This window comes from Capra hircus, chromosome 11 (assembly GCF_001704415.2).
Source record: "Capra hircus breed San Clemente chromosome 11, ASM170441v1, whole genome shotgun sequence".
Classification (NCBI taxonomy): domain Eukaryota; kingdom Metazoa; phylum Chordata; class Mammalia; order Artiodactyla; family Bovidae; genus Capra; species Capra hircus.
The window spans coordinates 105614313-105632013 of NC_030818.1; the positions used below are offsets into that span (position 1 = coordinate 105614313).

Here is a 17701-nt window from a genome sequence, read left to right on the forward strand (position 1 = left end):
ACCAGAGGTTCTGTAGAAGCCAGCCTGCCCAGTAGGAGGGGGACAACCCCAGCTCTGCCGTCTCCAGCCTCCCCGCGCCCGTCCCCTGCCTCCCCGTGTCTAACTCCAGCATCACCGCGTCCGGAGACCCACTTCCAGCCTCTGGAGCACTGGACACACACAGACGCCCCCACGCACACGCACAGATACACACAGCCCGCTGAGGGCTGCCTGGGGAGGGGCGGCCGCATCCTGCTCCAGGGACGGGGGCTGCAGGCCCACCTGCTCGGACGCGGCACAGGGCTGGGCCTGCCCGCTGGTCCCCAGGGCTGCGTGGGAACCACAAGCACCGCGTGACGCCCGCAGGAAGCGTGGGTGTCTCGCAGGAACCAGCTGAAACATGATACCATGATAAAGCCTCATTTAAAGTACTTCTTTTTTTTTTTTTTTTTATTGATTTCATTGAAAACAGAACAAGAAATGGTCTGAGCCAAAAGACTGCTCTTGGAACTGTCAAAAACATTTTAACAGAAAAAATAAACATGGCTGCATTATGAATGTTTTAGAAGAGTTGCACAGAAAAACCCACTGTTACTGCACTAATTACAGTCTTTAAAAAAGTATATGCCGAAAAAAAGGGTATGACCTGGCAGGCCATCACACAAAAGGTGACGGCAATTTTATTCACACTACAAGACTAACATTTTAAAAAAAGTTTCCTGCATTTTACCCTAAAATCACTTTGTTCTCTTTACACAGTTGATAGTTCATTTTCACATGGTGAGTAGAAACCACACCAGAATCAGCACCGTGGTCTGTGTTTTTGTGTTTATTTTTCGTTTGTCCTAACGTCCAATAATGGTAGAAAATAAATCAGTTTACTCATCATCATAGCATGTGGCTTAGAATCAAGAGGAGGTGCGGTGCCCCGGGGCCACGGCCATCTTGCACCCCGAGCCGCATCCTCGGAAAGAAACGCGTGAGAGGTCTGGTGTATAGGGCTAGATATAGGATTTCTTTAAAAAGCAAACCCACGTTTTCTCCAAAGTCAGCAGCGGCTCGGCCCTGACCTCGCAGGGGCGGTGGGCACGGGGTCTGTGCTGCCCAGAGCCAGCACCAGCCATGCGGGCCGCGGCGGGCCACACGGAGAGTCCGGGCGGACAGGGCACGGCCCCCAGCCCGGCAGTGAGCCGGGAGCGACGGCGCGCAAGGGGAGACGAGAAACGTGGAGCAGAAAGACCTCCGTCGGGAACTCACGGCGAGGCCGGCGAGGAGCCCAGGCGTCCCCGCCCCCCGCGGCCCCGGGCAGGCCAGCCGGTCTCCCGGCCTCTGCGTCCTCCCCAAACCACAGCGAACGGCGTCCACTCGGGCGCCGGGCGGCGCTCTCATAGCGGGTCGGCGGGCGAGGAGCTGGTGTCGGGCAGCCCGTCCTCCTGGGCGCCGGCCTGCCGCTGGGCCAGCGCGGCCCCAGAGTGGCGGCACTTGGGGGAGCCGCAGAGGCAGCTGAAGAGCTTGCCCTTGATGTCCCAGAAGCGCTGCCCGTAGTCGAAGCTGCGGAGACAGAGAGAGCCGGAGTCTGGGCCTGCGCCCCTGGGGCCGGCCCCCGCCCGCCCCCGCCCAGGCACCTACCCCAGCTGCTCCCCGGCCTCAATCAGGCGGGTGCTGAAGAAGGCGATCCGCGGGAAGCGCAGGTCCTGGTGGGACATGAACACGCGCACGGGCACCAGATTGGGCTCGCAGTGGTGGTTGATGAAGCGGCTGACGTTGCCGTAGAAACGCGCGTCGATGCAGTACAGCTCTCCGTCCTGGGGGAGAGATGCGCTGAGCATGGGGCAGGCGTGGGCACCGCCCCCCGGCCCCCCAGCCCCGGGGCTCCCACTCGGTGAAAACGAGCGCAGACCCAGGATTCACGTGGACGGCGCCCCAGGCACCCAGAGAGAGGCCGGGGTCCAGGGGGACCACGAGGCAGCACAGCCCCTCAGGGACCTGGTGACAGAGGGGGAGGAGCACCACCCCAGAGGCGGGCCGAGGTGCACCGAGCAGAGGGACAGACAGACAGGGAGACAGACGGAGAGGGACGGGGACAGAGGGGAGGGGGACGGGGGGGGGAGGGGGACGGGGGGAGGGGGACGGGGGGAGGGGGAGACGGGGGAGAGATGGGGGGACGGGGGAGAGATGGGACGGGGGAGGGGAAGGGGAGGACGAGGAGGAGATGGGGGGACAGAGGGAGAGGGGACGGGGGGAGGGGGACGGGAGGAGAGATGGGGGGACAGAGGGGAGGGGGACGGGAAGAGGGGACGGGGGGGGACGGGAGGGAGAGACGGGGGGGACAGAGGGGAGGGGGACGGGAAAGGGGGGGACGGGGGGAGGGGGGGGGGGGGGACGGGGGACGGAGAGGGGGACAGGGGGAGGGGACGGGGGGAGGGGGACGGGAGGAGAGAGGGGGACAGAGGGGAGGGGGACGGGAGGGGGAGGGACGGGGGAGGACGGGGGGGGACAGAGGGAGGGGACGGAAGGGGGACGGGGGAGGGGACGGGGGAGAGATGGGGGACAGAGGGGAGGGGGACGGGAAGGGGACGGGGGGACGGGAGGAGAGACGGGGGGACAGAGGGGAGGGGACGGGGGGAGGGGGACGGGGGAGATGGGGGACAGAGGGCGAGGGGGACGGAGGGGGACGGGGGGACGGGAGGAGAGACGGGGGGGGGGACAGAGGGAGGGGGACGGGGGAGGGGGACGGGGGAGAGATGGGGGGACAGAGGGGAGGGGGACGGGAAGGCGGACGGGGGACGGGAGGAGGACGGGGGACGGGAGGCGAGACGGGGGGACAGAGGGAGGGGGGACGGGAGGAGAGACGGGGGACAGAGGGAGAGAAACGGGGGACAGAGCGGGAGAGGGCGGGGGACAGGGGGAGAGACGGGGATAGAGGGAGAGAAACGGGGGGGGGACAGAGTGGGAGAGGGTGGGGGACGGGGAGAGAGAGGGGAGGGGGACGGGAGGACAGAGGGGAGGGGGACGGGGGGAGAGAGATGGGGGGACAGGGGAGGGGGACAGGAAGGGGGACGGGGGGACGGGAGGAGAGACGGGGGTGACAGAGGGAGAGAAAACGGGGGGGACAGAGTGGGAGAGGGCGGGGGGACGGGGGGTAGAGGGATGGGGGGACAGGGCGGGAGGCTGCCGGGTCCCTCCAGAGGGGACTTAGCCAACAGGAGCCTTCAGGGCGGTGGTGACCCCGTGGGCACAGACAGTGCCCAGGACCCAGGCCTGACCTGACCCTGAGAAGTGTCTGGCCTCACCACTGAGCCCTGAGAAAGCCGCGTTTCCCCTGGAAAGACCCAGGACACAAGAGCGACGCTGCACCGGGAAGGGCCACACGGCAAGGGCCCCCGGCCCGAGCCCCTGGGGAGGGGCAGGGGGCCCTGAGCACCGCTGTGTCTGCACGCCCGGACCTCCCACGGGGGGTGCGGGGCCACAACTGGGCCCATTCTGCCCCCTCTCCTCTGGCTTTGCCCACAGAGGCGACAGACGGGAATCCTTGCGGGAAGGGAGCTTCCTGAGTTAAGCAGAGGCTCAGGGGCCACAGAAGGGGTCCTCACCCCAGGTGCGGGCGGAAGGGGCGCAGGGCTGGCCCTGAAGCAGTGAGGGCTCCGCAGACGCAGCCACCACACCAGGACACAAGGCGGCCAGGCCCACCTGAGCCTGCAGGGGCTGGGCGGCCCCCAGGGACGCAGGACTCCTTGGGGACGAGCGGGGGTTCCTCTGCCCACTGGTCCCCAGTTCCAGCCCCGACACCCCCCACGCTTCCCACAAGGTGCGTCCTGGGCGCTTGGCCGCCCATCCTGCAGGCCAGACTGCACACTGGGTCCTGTAAATTCCCTTCACAAGAACCACCGCAGTCCTCCCACAACAAACATAGCTCAGGTCTTTAAAATACGGCTTTTCAGATAAACGTATTGCTCTTTCAAAGCGTCTCCGATCAAAACCACCCACACCTGGTCCTGCAGCACAAACGTGGTAGGGAGGGAGCCTGTGCCCACTTGAAACCCCTGCGTCACAGCTCTGAGGTGCTGGGTGTGGGCACCCAGGGAGCCAGGTGATGTGGGCAGAGGACAGGTGGGTGGGCGCTTGGAAGGTTCCAGAACAGCAAGGAGACGGGCAGGTCCACAGCAGGACACCGGTGTTGTGACCCAGGAAACACCCAGTTAGCAAGGCCAGAAAGTGCCCTGCCGCTTCGGACAATGGGGGAGTGGGGTGGCGATGAGCGTCCAGCGGGCGCAGGCATTCTGTACACCAGCGCTCCGGGACGCAGGCGCCCAGCGGGGCGGGCACTCTGAACGCCAGCGCTCGGGGACGCAGGCCTGAGCTGGAGCAGCGGGGGTTGTAGGCGCATCCACGCCCTGTCACACGCCCAGAATGAATGTGTCATGGGACCAGACACCCGGCCCACGCGGGCTCGGCAGGGCGAAGAAGAGATCCCTGGCCGTGAGCACGGAGGCCTGCAGGGCAGCCGCTCCCTCTGAGGGGCGCTCTGCCAGGGGCCACTGGGGACCCAGAATGGCCCTCCTCCCACCTCCCGACAGTGACCGCACACCCGCCTGTCAAGTGCTGTGTGAATCAGATCAGCAGCCTGGCCTGCAGAGGGAGAGGCAGAGACCGAGGCAAGGCGGACAGAGAACCCCAGGGGGTCGAGCTTCGAGGCGAGGTCGCCCGGGGCGGTCCTGGCTGTGCTGCGGGCCGGGCCGGGCGGCAGGGCTGGGCTCACCACAGGGGCGGCTGAGCCGGACTCAGAGGGGGCAGCTGCAGCTCGGTCCCCGCAACGCAACCACGCGCTCCCAGAGGAGGGAGCCTACGCCCTGATGCCCTTCAGGCAGGTTTGGAACCCAAACACTAATCAGGAAACAGGCAGCAACAGGCAAGCAGGATGAAGACCAGCAGGAGCCCCAGACGCCAGACAGACGGCAGGAGCCCCAGACGCCAGACAGACGGCAGGGACCCCGGACATAGACCACACGGACCCCAGACGCAGACACACTGCAGGGACCCCAGACACAGACAGACAGGGACCCCAGACGCAGACAGACCACAGGGACCCCAGACGCAGACAGACCACAGGGACCCCGGACACAGACAGATCACAGGAACCTCGGATGCCAGACACACCGCAGGGACCCCAGACGCCAGACAGACCACAGGGACCCCAGACGCCAGACACACCGCAGGGACCCCAGACACAGACACACCGCAGGGACCCCAGATGCAGACACACCGCAGGGACCCCAGACACAGACAGACCATAGGGACCCTGGACACAGACAGATCACAGGAACCTCGGACGCCAGACACACCGCAGGGACCCCAGATGCCAGACAGACCACAGGGACCCCAGACGCCAGACACACCGCAGGGACCCCAGACGCCAGACACACTGCAAGGACCCCAGACACAGACCGCAGGGACCCCAGACACAGACAGACCACAGGGACCCCAGAGGCAGACACACCGCAGGGACCCCAGACACAGACAGACAGGAACCCCAGACGCCAGACACACTGCAGGGACCCCAGACGCCAGACACACTGCAAGGACCCCAGACACAGACCGCAGGGACCCCAGACGCCAGACAGACCATAGGGACCCCGGACACAGACAGATCACAGGAACCTCGGACGCCAGACACACCGCAGGAACCCCAGATGCCAGACAGACCACAGGGACCCCAGACGCCAGACACACCGCAGGGACCCCAGACGCAGACACACTGCAAGGACCCCGGACACAGACCGCAGGGACCCCAGACACAGACCACAGGGACCCCAGACGCAGACACACCGCAGGGACCCCAGACACAGACAGACCGCAGACGCCAGACACACCGCAGGGACCCCAGACACAGACCGCAGGGACCCCAGACACAGACAGACCTCAGGCAGGTGGGGGCGGTGCCCGGAAGCCGTGCTGGGGCACGCGTGAGCCACTGCAGGCGACCACCGGAGCTAGGACGCACCGCATAAGCGTGTGAGAGTACAACCCGGGTGTGGTGGCCCACAGAGTGGAATTACCCTCTGTATTACTCCAGCAAGTACTGGAGAGACTGCAGGAGCAGAGGATTTCAGCAGATGCAAAAAAGCGTGGAATACAGCCTCTAGCCAATCACGTGACTCCTGCTGAACTTGCCCCAGAGCCCTGAGCACCCACAGCCCATGGGAGCCTGGGCTGGAAGCTTCCTTCATCCACGGCGGGAACAGTGGCCCAGCCAGGAGGGGACCATCTGCTGGTAAGGGGACCGTGTCCACTTAGCAGGGTGCTCAGAAGACACGGCCACACCGGGAGGGCATGGGAGCAAGCGCCTGGCTTCACCCCGACCCACAGAGGGGAGCTTGGAGGCTCAGGCTGCCGAGAAGGACCTAGCGCTCGAGGGCCCCCGCTGGCAGCACGTGTGAGCTCCAGCAAGTTCCCAGGTCAGCCCTGACAAACCCAGGAGCAACTCAGGAGCCAGGGTAAGGCGGAGGGCAGATGCGCCAGAGCACAACCCCCTGGAAACCAGGGCCCAGAGCCAAGAAGCTGGAGTCCAGCGACCCCGCCAGCCCCTGAGAGGGAGCTGGGGCACAGAGGACCGCCCCCCCAGTCACGCGTGTGACCCTTGGTGCACATGGAGGCTCGTCCCGCGCACAGGGCCTCCACCCTTGCTGAGAGGTGGGCTCGGGCTGCAGAGCTGCATCCCAGCCCCACGCTCAGGAGGCTGGAGAATAGGCACGGGCCCGCCCGGTGACCCCACTGCACATGCCTCAGCCCAGCTGCCTGTGGGCACCGCCACAGCGCGGTCCCACGCCCTACCCCTAGGGCTGCATCACCTTGTTGTCAAGGTCGAAGAGGTAAGAGTCTTCTTCCCGCACGTCCGCTTCCGAGTCGGAGATAAGCTCCCCAACGTACCTGTGGGTCAGGGCGGGCTGGTGAGAGCACGGCACCCGGGAACCTGAAGGAGCCCCACGCAAGGGCGATCTGCCATGGCTCAGCAAGGACTGAGCCTGGGCCCGAGTGTACGACACAGAAAGCCTCTGACCAGGGGTCCAAAGTGATCATCCCGGGGGGTCACAAGGCCCTGACAGGCCTTCTGAAACGAGCCCCACGCTGGGGAGGAAGTGCAGGCGTAAGAGCAGCCGGGGCAGGGGCTGCCCACACACGTGCCACACAGCCAGCCTGGGCTCTCCCGGCGCCCCCCCTCAATGCTGCCCCACCCCCCGAGACTGCAGGGGCAGGGCCGGGAGATGCCCCCCACCCACCCCGTGACCACAGGGGCAGGCCCGAGAGATGCCCCCCACCCACCCAGTGACCACAGGGGCAGGCCCGGGAGATGCCCCCCCACCCACCCCGTGACCGCAGGGGCAGGCCCGGGAGATGCCCCCCACCCACCCCGTGACCGCAGGGGCAGGGCAGGGAGATGCCCCCTCACCCACCCAGTGACCACAGGGGCAGGCCCGGGAGATACCCTCCCCACCCACCCCGTGACCGCAGGGGCAGGCCCGGGAGATGCCCCCCACCCACCCCGTGACCGCAGGGGCAGGCCCGGGAGATGCCCCCCACCCACCCCGTGACCGCAGGGGCAGGCCCGGGAGAGCGGCACTCACTTACTCGCAAACAAAGGTGCCCAGCGGGATGTCCTGCAGGGACCGGACGCCCCAGCCCATGTTCTGTGTCCGATAGAGCTGCCAGCCTCGCCCTGGAAAACACGGGCACCTCCCAGCTCACTCCACTACGAGCGACACGCGCGGCTCGGGAGCAAAGGACAGAGAACACCGCCTTCGTGTCTGGAGACGCGTCAGCGCCGGTTGAGGGAGCAACACAGGCTCTGAGTGACCCCAGGCCCCGCTGCCATGCCCTTCACGCCCTCAGGACGCAGGGGACCTCGGCCCCGCCCGCCCGCCCTGTGACCCCAGCGCCCAGCACGGGACCAGGCTGGCCGAGCCTCAGCTGTGACAAGGACCAGGCGGGTGAGTAGCCTGCTGGCCCCAACTGGAACGCAGCTGGGCGTGGGTGGCGTGCCAACGGCGAGGCTGAGCTGGCCTCTGGGGGCGGGGGCCCCTCCCGGCCCCTAGAGTCCGGGCATCCACCCGCCATCTCTGTTCCAGGGCCCTCGAGGGAGACGGGCAAGTCCGTCCTCTCCCCAAGCACCTCCAGCCACACACAAGGACACAGGGGCGTGGGCTGCTCACACGGTGCGGCAGGCCACCTACTGTCGACAGGCCCCAAAACACTGAGGCCGCGCACGCTCAGCTCAACTCACACGGAGCGCAAATCTGCCCCATGACCTTAGACTGTTCAACTCTCTAGCACGTCACAGAAAAACCTCCATGACCACAGCCCCAAGGTCTGGCTCTGGGTGGTCAGCAGACACACACACACACGTCTAAGTGACAACAGGTGTTACACCGCACACCACCTCCACGACACCCAGGGTGCAGTGCAAGGGAACCCAAGCGTGCACACAGGCTCCAACTCGTGAGCCTGGACCAGGCGGCTCACAGCAGGCCTGGCTCTCGCCTTCCGGCCGTGCGACCGGAACCCACATCTGAGCAGGTGAGCAACACAGCTTCTGCCCTTTACATCAACCTGTAACACAGGCACACACACACACAGCTTCTGCCCTTTACATCAACCCAAAACACAGGCTGAGGCTCCAAGGAACACACACACACAGACAGACACACACACACACACACACACGGCTTCTGCCCTTTACATCAACGTGTAACACAGGCCGAGGCTCCAAGGAACACACGTTCTCCCGTCTGTGGACACACGGGACACCCCTGAGCTGCCTGCAGGCCCAGCCCTGCGCCCTTGGCCGGGGGGCTCACCTGAGGCCGTTCTGCACCACGCGGTTGCGGCACGTCCTCCAGCAGGAGCAGGCGTGGTTGCACTCGAACAGCAGCGGCGGCTCTGCCATGTTGAACTCGGGCAGCAGCCGGCCATCCTGGGCAGACACAGAAGCACTCGCCACCCACAGCAAGGCCTCCGCGCACGAACACGCCCCCGGAACGCTGGCTTCCGCCCGGGAGGACAGGAAAGGCCAGGGGAAGCCTCTGGCCAGGAGTCCATGTGGCTGGTTCCTGGTCCCTGCCTGGCCCCCCGCCCACCTTCCCGGCACCCTCTCAGTCTCCCGGGGCCCCCGCAGCCTGCCCTGTGGCCTCCTGCCTGGATCGCCTGCCCATACCTCCTGCCCCTCTGCAAACCCCCATTCTGGAGGGAGTCAGCACGCCACAAGCCGCCGGGCTACACCAGGCAGAGTCTGGGGCCCTGGCAACTTCAGAGACCGTTCTGACTGGTCTTCCCTAATGACAACCCTGTGCCAGCAGCCTCCACGTGGGGCCTATGTGCTCTCCCCCGCCCAGGACACCCCACTCCTGCCCCCAATAAACCACAGTTGGGGGGGTTCCTGCCTCAGCAGCGCCCTCCTAGCCGCGCAGCTGCCTCTAGTCAGGCTGGGGACGCCGCCCTGGCCCCAGCCCCACCCTACCAGGACACGGGCCCTGCCCCGCCCCCACCCTGGCCCCCAGCCCCCAGCCCCCAGCCCCCAGCCCACGGGCTCACCTTGCCGTACCAGCAGCGCATGCTGAGCTGGCCGCACATGCAGTTGCTGGACGAGCAGTCGTCGACGCACACGCAGTACTGTGGGGAGGGCGAGTCAGACGGCGACCCGCCCCGCAGCCCCGCCCCGCGGACCCTCCGCAGCCTCCCCCGGGGAAGGAGGAGGAGAGGACACCAGGGCCCCCGCATGGGGCCTGCAGGAGAGGGGGAGGGCCGGGGGCCTGGGCACGCGACCCCAGGAGCTCGGAGAAGCAGGACAGACGCTGGGGGGAGTGGCCAGAGCCGAGCCAGCAGAGCCACGGCCTCCTGCCACCAGCGACCCCTCCCGCCGCCCAGCCACCGCCCGGGCCGGGGCCCCGGCCGACCTGCAGGTGTGTGATGTTCCTGTCGATGTTCATGGGGGACGTCACGCAGTTCTGAGACACGTACTTGTAGTTGCTGGGGCACGGCTCGCCGTCCACGCCGTTGACACAGGGGATGGGGATCCGCTCATAGCCCCGAGCGATGTCCCTGCCACAGGGGGCACGTCAGCTCCGGGCAAGCCCGGCTCCCTCCCGCACCTGCGCCTCCCGGGAGGGCGGTCCCAGCCGCTCCTCGCTCACCTGCTCACTGTCTTCTCCACCGGGGTAGGCCTGTCGGGGGCCGCATCCCGCAGTGCCTGGCTCACCTGCAGGGCGCTCCACACCTGGGAGTTGAGGCTGGCGCACTGCAGGGGCGTCTCCCCCTCCTTGTTCTTCAGGGTGACGTCCGAGTCCCGGGACAGGAAGAGGCTGCACAGAGAGCAAGTGCGCAGGACACTCAGCCCTTCCGTCCAAGACTCAAGGACGAGACGCACGCAGCGCGCCCACCCGTGAAAACACGACCCGCCGTCCAGTCTGAGACGGCACAGCCCGCAGACCGACGCCTCCAGCCACCACGCAGACGCAGCCGCGTCCCCACGGTAACTAGGGACGCATTCAACTTTGCTCAGCTCTTCCGTTAAAGGGCCCTCGGGATGAAAGGACAGCTACGCCTCTTGGCCACAAGCTCAGTCAGCACGTGGCAGGCGATGCCGTGGCCTGACTCAGGGAGGGGCCAACAGGGCGCCAGAGCTCGGCGCCCCCAGGCACCGCATCCCCCAGGCACCGCATCCGAGAGGGCTCAGGCTCTGCGGCAGGGGCACCCCTCGTCCCAGGCCCCCGTGCGGGAAGGACGGGGCCGCACGGCACTGAGCTTCCGCCTGGAGCGGAACAAAGGCTCTGGCAAGTGGGGCTCCCAGTGGCCCATCTGCCCTCACGAGGGTGCTGCTCCTGTGGGCCCGAGCAGGGAGCCACCAGGACAGCAGATTTTCACCGCAATCCTCCCGAGCTACACTGACCGCAGGCCTGACGGGAGAGGCCCGTCCACTGCAGCAAGTCCCCAGTGCCCCAGAGCCACTCACACGACACAGGCGTAGCGGTCCTCCCGGGCCGCGATGTGCAGGGGCGAGTCCCCATGGATGTTCACCGCGTGAAGGTCGCACCTGGCGGCCAGCAGGATCTCGGCGATGTCCACACAGCCCGAGAAAGCCGCCCAGTGCAGGCAGATGTTCTCCTCCTGGGCGGGGGACACGGGGGTGAGCCCCAGGGCCCTCAGGCCAGCAACAGAGGCTTCCTGCCGCTCCGGCTCGTTTTTTATTAAAATGTACGTCATTATAGTGCAGAGTAGGTTAAAGACAGAAAACATCCTCCTGAATTGGGCGAACAGGACACACCATTAGGGCCAATTTACCTGCTTTTTAAAATTAGATTCCTTTTGAAACAGTTACGACTGCAGGATAGAGTGCTGCTTGTGTAAGATTTGAAAAAGACAAATCTGATTAATTAAAACTTTATTTCACAAAAAACTAAAAACTTTAAATGACGCAAGGGAGAATTTGGAAGTGCCTGTGCCGTATGTGAAATACACGAATTGTCACACGTAGACTATTCACGCGATAGAACCTACCACGTTGTCTGTTAGAAGACTACAATTTAAAAAAAAACACAAATATGAAAAGGAAAATAAAAAACACCACCAGGTAACAATGGGAAGCAAACCTAAAAGTCAAGACAACGTCTAAACGAGAACCTCAGAGGATCCAACCTCCCGCTCGCAGGCCCCGTGCACAGAGAGCCCGCCCAGAGCGGCCGCGGCCCCCGGCCCCGCCCCCCGGCCCGGCCCCGCCCCCCGGCCCGGCCCCCGGCCCCGGCCCCGGCCCCGCCCCCCGCTCTGCCCCCGCCCTTGCCCCGCCCCAGCCCCCAGCTCCGCCCCAGCCCCCGCCCCCCGCCCCGGCCCCGCCCCAGCCCCAGCCCCCGGCCCCGCCCCCCGCTCTGCCCCGGCCCTGGCCCCGCCCCAGCCCCCAGCTCCACCCCAGCCCCCCGCCCCCAGTCCCCCGGCCCCGCCCCGACCCTGCCTCCCTTGCAGACACGCCCAGCGATGCTCCAGCGGCCGTTTCTGGCCACTCTCTGCTGTGTAGGCAGAGGGCGCAGTATGTCCCGGAGGCCGGGCCCTGCTCCACCAAGCGCCCCATCCCCACACCTCGGACGTCCCAGGCCTCCAGCTCGGCCGCCTCAAGGAAGACGGCAGTGGAGCAGAAGCTGAGGGGCCCGGACCTGCCCGTCTTGCTGAGTCCACAAAGAAAGCGAAGGGCCGAGCAGCTGTCAGTCCCGGTTCCTCTCCCGGCTTCGCTCTCAGAAGCCCCTGCGCACACTATGGGCTCCTCAGTGAATCAGAGCCCCCCAGGGGCCTATTCCCACTCCTGCGTCAGAACTGAGCCTGTCCCCTCGGGGGAGGTACCTGAGCCCCACTACCTCACAACAGGCCCACACATCTGGCGGGTGTCCAGTGAAGGAGGGGCAAGAGGGGCCACAACGGGTTTACCCCAACCCACACCTCGGTGGAAACACAGGCAGGAACAGTTTTCAGGAGCTGGACATCAGGCAGGGAAGGGCTGCACCCAGAGCGGGCAGCGAGGTGGCCGTCTCAGCTCCAGATCAGGCGGCCCCAGGCTAAGGTGGCCGCGGGGGTGAGGGGAGAGAGAGGCCCGCGAGCGCGGACACGGAGCAGACGCCGTGGAGGAGAGGCCTGCGAGCGCGGACACAGAGCCCACAACCAGAGAAGCGACGTCCAGAGTGAAAAACCACCTCAGCCAACGAGGAGGGCTTCGGTGAGCGGCGGAACAGATTCTCGAACACAGGGAACCAGAGCCCCCCCAAGCGGGGTGGGGCAGAGGCAGCTCTGGAAGAAGTGAGCCGGAAGCTTCCGGGTGGGTAACGCCCCCTGCAACGGGCCCGGGGGCGCCATGAACCCTGAAGGCACACCTCCACGCACACACCACCAGGCACCTTGAAGTAAAACCACCAAACCCCAGTAACAGAGACAACCCTGAAAACCCGAGCGTACAGAGGCGCGTGACACACGGAGAAGCCAGGAACTGCCGCCAGCAAGGCCTCCCCACTGGAGGCAGGCGGAGCCAGGACTCAGGGAGGCGCTGAGACCAACCGCCATCCACAACTCTTCACCCAGAACACCCTTCAAAAGTGAGGAAAGGACTCTGCAGGCAGCAGGGAGCTGAGACCACCACCAGCCCCCAAGCACAGCGGGAGATGCTGACGGACCTCAGACACACAGAAGGAAATGGCAGTGGACACACGGGCCTGAGGGAGAGGGGACTCGGGAGCCGGACACCAGGCTCATCGTCACAGCCTTTGCCAGAGGCCACTGCTGCTTAAACAAACAGCACCATATTCTGCTGTTTATTTAGTAAAATACACGAGAGGACCAGCACGAAGCTGGGGAGGGAGAAACGGAAGCGGCCACTGGGAGGTTCTCCTCACAGGCCCTGAAGCGGCATTCGTCAGGAGGGCGCGGCCCAGCGCACGGACAGGGCCCCGGCCCGGAGGGCCCAGCATGGCCACCAGGCAGAGCCCATGGAGGAGGAGAGGCCCACACACCAAGGAGAGCGAGCCCGAGCCCAACCCCACCCCCTACTGTGCCCGAGCGGCAACACCGAACCCTCCGGACACAACCGGAGACGCGGAGTGGCCGGGTGGGGCAGGGATCTCACACGTGACGAAGAACCCACCCGCCAACGCAGGTTCCATCCCTGGCAAGGGAAGCTCCCCTGGAGAAGGAAATGGCACCCCACTCCAGGACACTTGCCTGGAGAATCCCATGGACGGAGGGACCTGGTGGGCTGCAGTCCATGGGGTCGCGAAGAGTCGGACACGACTGAGCGACTTCCCTTTCACTTTTCACTTTCATGCACTGGAGAAGGCAATGGCAACCCACTCCAATGTTCCTGCCTGGAGAATCCCAGGGACAGGGGAGCCTGGTGGGCTGCCGTCTATGGGGCCACACAGAGTCGGACACGACTGAAGCGACTTAGCAGCAGCACACACACAGAGAAAATAACTGATGAACTGAACTGAGAGTGACAAAGCATGCTGCCTGGTACAGGACTTCTACCTAGAATACACAGAAACTCTCCAAACCTGAGAGTAAGATTACCAATCCAGTAAAGAGTGATCAAAAGACCTGAAAAGAAGAGCAAGACCCCGCATGGTGAGGAGCGCGCGGAGCAGGCAGACCCGCCCACCGGGAAACACGCCCCCTGCAGGGCTGGCGGCGTCCAGGAGAGGCCACAGCCCCGCCAGGAGCCCGGCCACGGCCCACACAGGACGGGCGAGCAGGCGGCTCCATGCAGCCAGAGGCAGCCAGGCCGGCACCCGGGCGGCACTGCAAGGGGCGAGGCTAAGAGGCCCGCCCGGCGGCAGAAGGCAGCAGCCTGGCTGTGTCTGCGTGGGGGCTGGTCATGTCTGGTTAGGCAGGACTAGTCATGTCTGTTCTAGACGGCTGGTTCTCAGGTAGCTGGTTATGTCTGGTTAGGCAGGACTAGATGTGTCTGTTCAAGACGGCTGGTTCTCAGGTAGCTGGTTATGTCTGGTTAAGAAAGACTAGATGTGTCTGTTCAAGACGGCTGGTTCTCAGGTAGCTGGTATGTCTGGTTAAGAAGCACTGGCTCTGTCCGCGTAAGGCGTGTTGGGTATCTCCAGTTAAAGGCGCATCTCGGGCCCTGGGGCCCAGCCCTGTGGAGCTGGCAGACGTCCCCAGCCGGCAGCGCCCTTGGGGGGGGGGTCACTGTTCCCAGGCCCGGGCGGGGGGGGGGTCTTCCTGCAAAGCAGCCACCGCTCCCATCCTGCCTTCTCATGGCCCACTCGGGGCTCCGAGCAGAGGGGTGGGTGTGCTTTCTTGCGTTACTCTATCGTCAACGCCGTGAGCTTGTGGCCAGCTTCCTACTCACAGCTCTGGTGGCTCTGCAGAGGTGGACACAGCTCCACAAGCACAGCCCGTCCAGGTCCCGGGCAGCCTGACCCTCGCCTGGGAGGCAGCACAGCCCCCCAGCTCCGCCAGCCCCACCACCCACTGCTCCTGGGACCCCAGAAGCCTTCCCGAGATGAGAACCCCCTTCAACTTCATCAGAAGTGCCCGGTGCTGCTCGCAAGCACACAGCCCCAGCAACACACAGCCCAAGGCTGCTTCCAGAACGCCTGGCACCTCAGCACCTCGGCCCAGGGGTGGCGTGCCTCAGCCCGCCGTCCCCACCACAGACACAGAGTCAGTTTCTCTACACCTCTGGAAACATGGCTCCACCCAGGGCGAGTCTCAGGGCCTGTGCCACTCAGGTCACACCCAACTCCGGGCTGACACAGGAGGCCACGCTAGGTCCATGCACGCTGGCGACTGGACGGGCAGGCGCTAGGGCGTGGCCTCCACGACCAAAGCGCCTGCAGCCACCCTGCACCCACCCTCCTCCAGGGCGACTCACGTTGTCCCGGATGTTGATGTCAGACCCCTTGGAGAGCAGCAGCTTCACGAGGTCCACGTGCTTGTACTCAGTGGCCCAGATCATGGGCGTCCAGCCACCGTCATCCTAGTTTCAAAGAAGGAGAAAAACCTATCACAGCCCCTGGGTGTGTGAGGAAACACAGGGCCATCACTCAGGACCTGAGAAGTGGCCCCAGGGAGGGGGCAGGAGTGGGGGCCCCGACCCGAGGCCCCGTCCTGCTAAAGGAAACCGAGGTTCACAGCACTGCCCGGGGACCCTGGTGAGCGCAGGCAGGCCACACACCTGCCCACCCGGTGGCCCCAGGAAAGACCACGCATGAGGCAAGAACTGCAGACACCAGATCAGACTGGGAGGCCGTGAGAAAGGCAGGGGGCAGAGGCCCAGCCAGCTGACCCCGCCCACCGGCGAGGCCACGGTCCTGCCCAGCCAGCTGCTCCTCTACCCTGCCCCCACCCCATTCAGTGGTCCTGGGGGTTCATTTAAACCAGGAGCCGCTCTGAGCCAACAAGAACCACGTGGCCAACTCCTCCCCGGGCGGCCAGAGGTTCAGTCCCTGCCAGTACCACTTGCTGCCTGCTCCAGCCACCGCGTCTTCCCGTGGACGCACTTGGCCTCCACGACTGAAGTGAGACAGCGCCCACAGGCCTGCTGCGGCACTGGGGGTGCGGCACGGCAGCACAGCCCAGCCTGCCCGGGTGAGAGATGGACCTGAGCCCGGGGAAGGGGGCCCACAGGGTCACAAACCTCACTGCGGGGAGCCACGCCCACGTGCAGGGTCCCGGGGCGGGAGCAGGTCCCTGAGAGTTGAGAGGGCCCTTCCTTGCACCCTCACCTTCTCCCCCAGCCCCCACAGGTCAGGAGATGTACACGGGACCTGCTCTGTGCTGGGCACTGCAGGACACCCCAGGGTCCTGACAACAGCTGGACAGACAGGCAGACGCAGACACACGGGAAGAGACAGAGCGTCCAACAACAGCCAGCACTGGGAGGGGAGGCGAGGAGCCACAGGGCAGCTCGGCCCATGGAAGCTGGGACCCTGCTCGAGCGGCAGTGCCTGGAGACGGGCCTCTAGGCGGCCAGCGAGCCAGCGAGCAGGCCAGGAGGTGGACAGGGCTGGGGAGAAGAGGCCAGGTCTCCAGGCCCTGCAGAGGTGGCCCCGAAGGACAGGCAGGGCCGGGACCACGGCGAGGACTCGTCTCGGGTCCTGGGGCCAGGCCCATGAGGTGGCATCGCAAGCGGACAGGGCGCGTACCTGACAGTTGACGTCCATCTGTCCGTTTGAGAGCAGGTACTGAACCACATCGTAGTGGCCTTTCTTGGCAGCCAGGTGCAAACAGGTCGAGCCCTCTGCGTCCTGTAACACGAGAGCCGTTGAGGTCCCAGGAGCCCCAGGGCGCTGAGCTCCCCCCGCCTGATGCCCCACAGCGACCGAGCCCAGAGCACGTCAGCCGGCGCGGCTGCTGGCTGGCCTTTGTCTCCACCTCCCAAGAACCTAAATCTACCTCAGCCACGGAACACCCAGCACCAGAGCCACCGCCCACCCCCCACCCCAGCCCACCCCCCGAGGTGAGGCCAGACCAGGGGGAGCGCCGGCCTGACCTACACTCGCAGGTGGGAGCCACCCGAGGCTTCCACTACACGTGCGTGTCCAGAAATGACTTCGCATGCTAAGCTGTAACGTGTAGACAGACACCTTTCTGCCATCCACACTCAGTCCCACACGCTGAGGGCTCCGCCGGGCACACCTGCTCGCTCACTCACGGACTGGGGCAGCCCAGCCGTGTCGCTGGTCAGGGAGGACCGGGCTGCTAGGCCTTCCTGTCGTGCAAGGCGCACAAAGTGCTGCAGCGTGCTTCCTGGGAGCCCTGTGACCCTGACCCGGAGACCCCCGCCCCGCAGCAGTGGCGTGCGCTCCTCCCCGGGGGCTCAGCTGTGGGCGCCACAGGACGCCACGGCTGGGCGTGGGGGGCTGCCTGGCCGCCCTCCCCCTGCAGGAGGCCCTCCACGCTGTGCGGCCCCTCCCATCTCCGTGCATCTTCTGTTCAACTGGAATGAGGAAAAACCTTTCTCTCTCTCCGCTACAGACCGTTTCTGAAAGTTACTGAATTCACTGCGACAGTACCTCTGCGCTATCGCCTCTTGATTCTGAGGGAGGTGGGATCTCAGCCGCCTGACCAGGGGCTGGGCCTGCGCCCCTGCACTGGAAGCCCGAATCGCAGCCACCGCGCCCCAGGGAAGGCCTGGAAATCCTGCACTTTATCGCTCTCTGCAGCGTCCGTCTCTTTTGTATTT

The 17701-nt window shown here is 65.4% G+C and overlaps 1 protein-coding gene across 3 annotated transcripts in view; it reads right to left on the minus strand.

Moving 5' to 3' along the window:
* The window catches only part of EHMT1 (euchromatic histone lysine methyltransferase 1), a 110948-nt gene continuing 93649 nt past the window's right edge, over window positions 403-17701 (minus strand). For 2 of the 3 annotated variants that reach the window (XR_001918898.1, XR_001918897.1), the window contains exons 17-27: window positions 16662-16763; window positions 15389-15493; window positions 10982-11136; window positions 10164-10331; window positions 9927-10071; window positions 9565-9642; window positions 8832-8947; window positions 7606-7693; window positions 6828-6906; window positions 1609-1784; window positions 403-1530 (exon numbers count right to left, since the gene is read on the minus strand). Coding sequence is in view for 1 of the 3 variants with exons in the window: in XM_018056201.1 (XP_017911690.1) it covers window positions 1365-1530; window positions 1609-1784; window positions 6828-6906; window positions 7606-7687; window positions 8698-8702; window positions 8832-8947; window positions 9565-9642; window positions 9927-10071; window positions 10164-10331; window positions 10982-11136; window positions 15389-15493; window positions 16662-16763 (1377 nt within the window). In the remaining 2 variants the exon portion in view is untranslated. Of the gene's footprint in view, window positions 1531-1608; window positions 1785-6827; window positions 6907-7605; window positions 7694-8697; window positions 8703-8831; window positions 8948-9564; window positions 9643-9926; window positions 10072-10163; window positions 10332-10981; window positions 11137-15388; window positions 15494-16661; window positions 16764-17701 lie in introns of all 3 variants that reach the window. The other variant, XM_018056201.1, reaches the window with a different exon arrangement.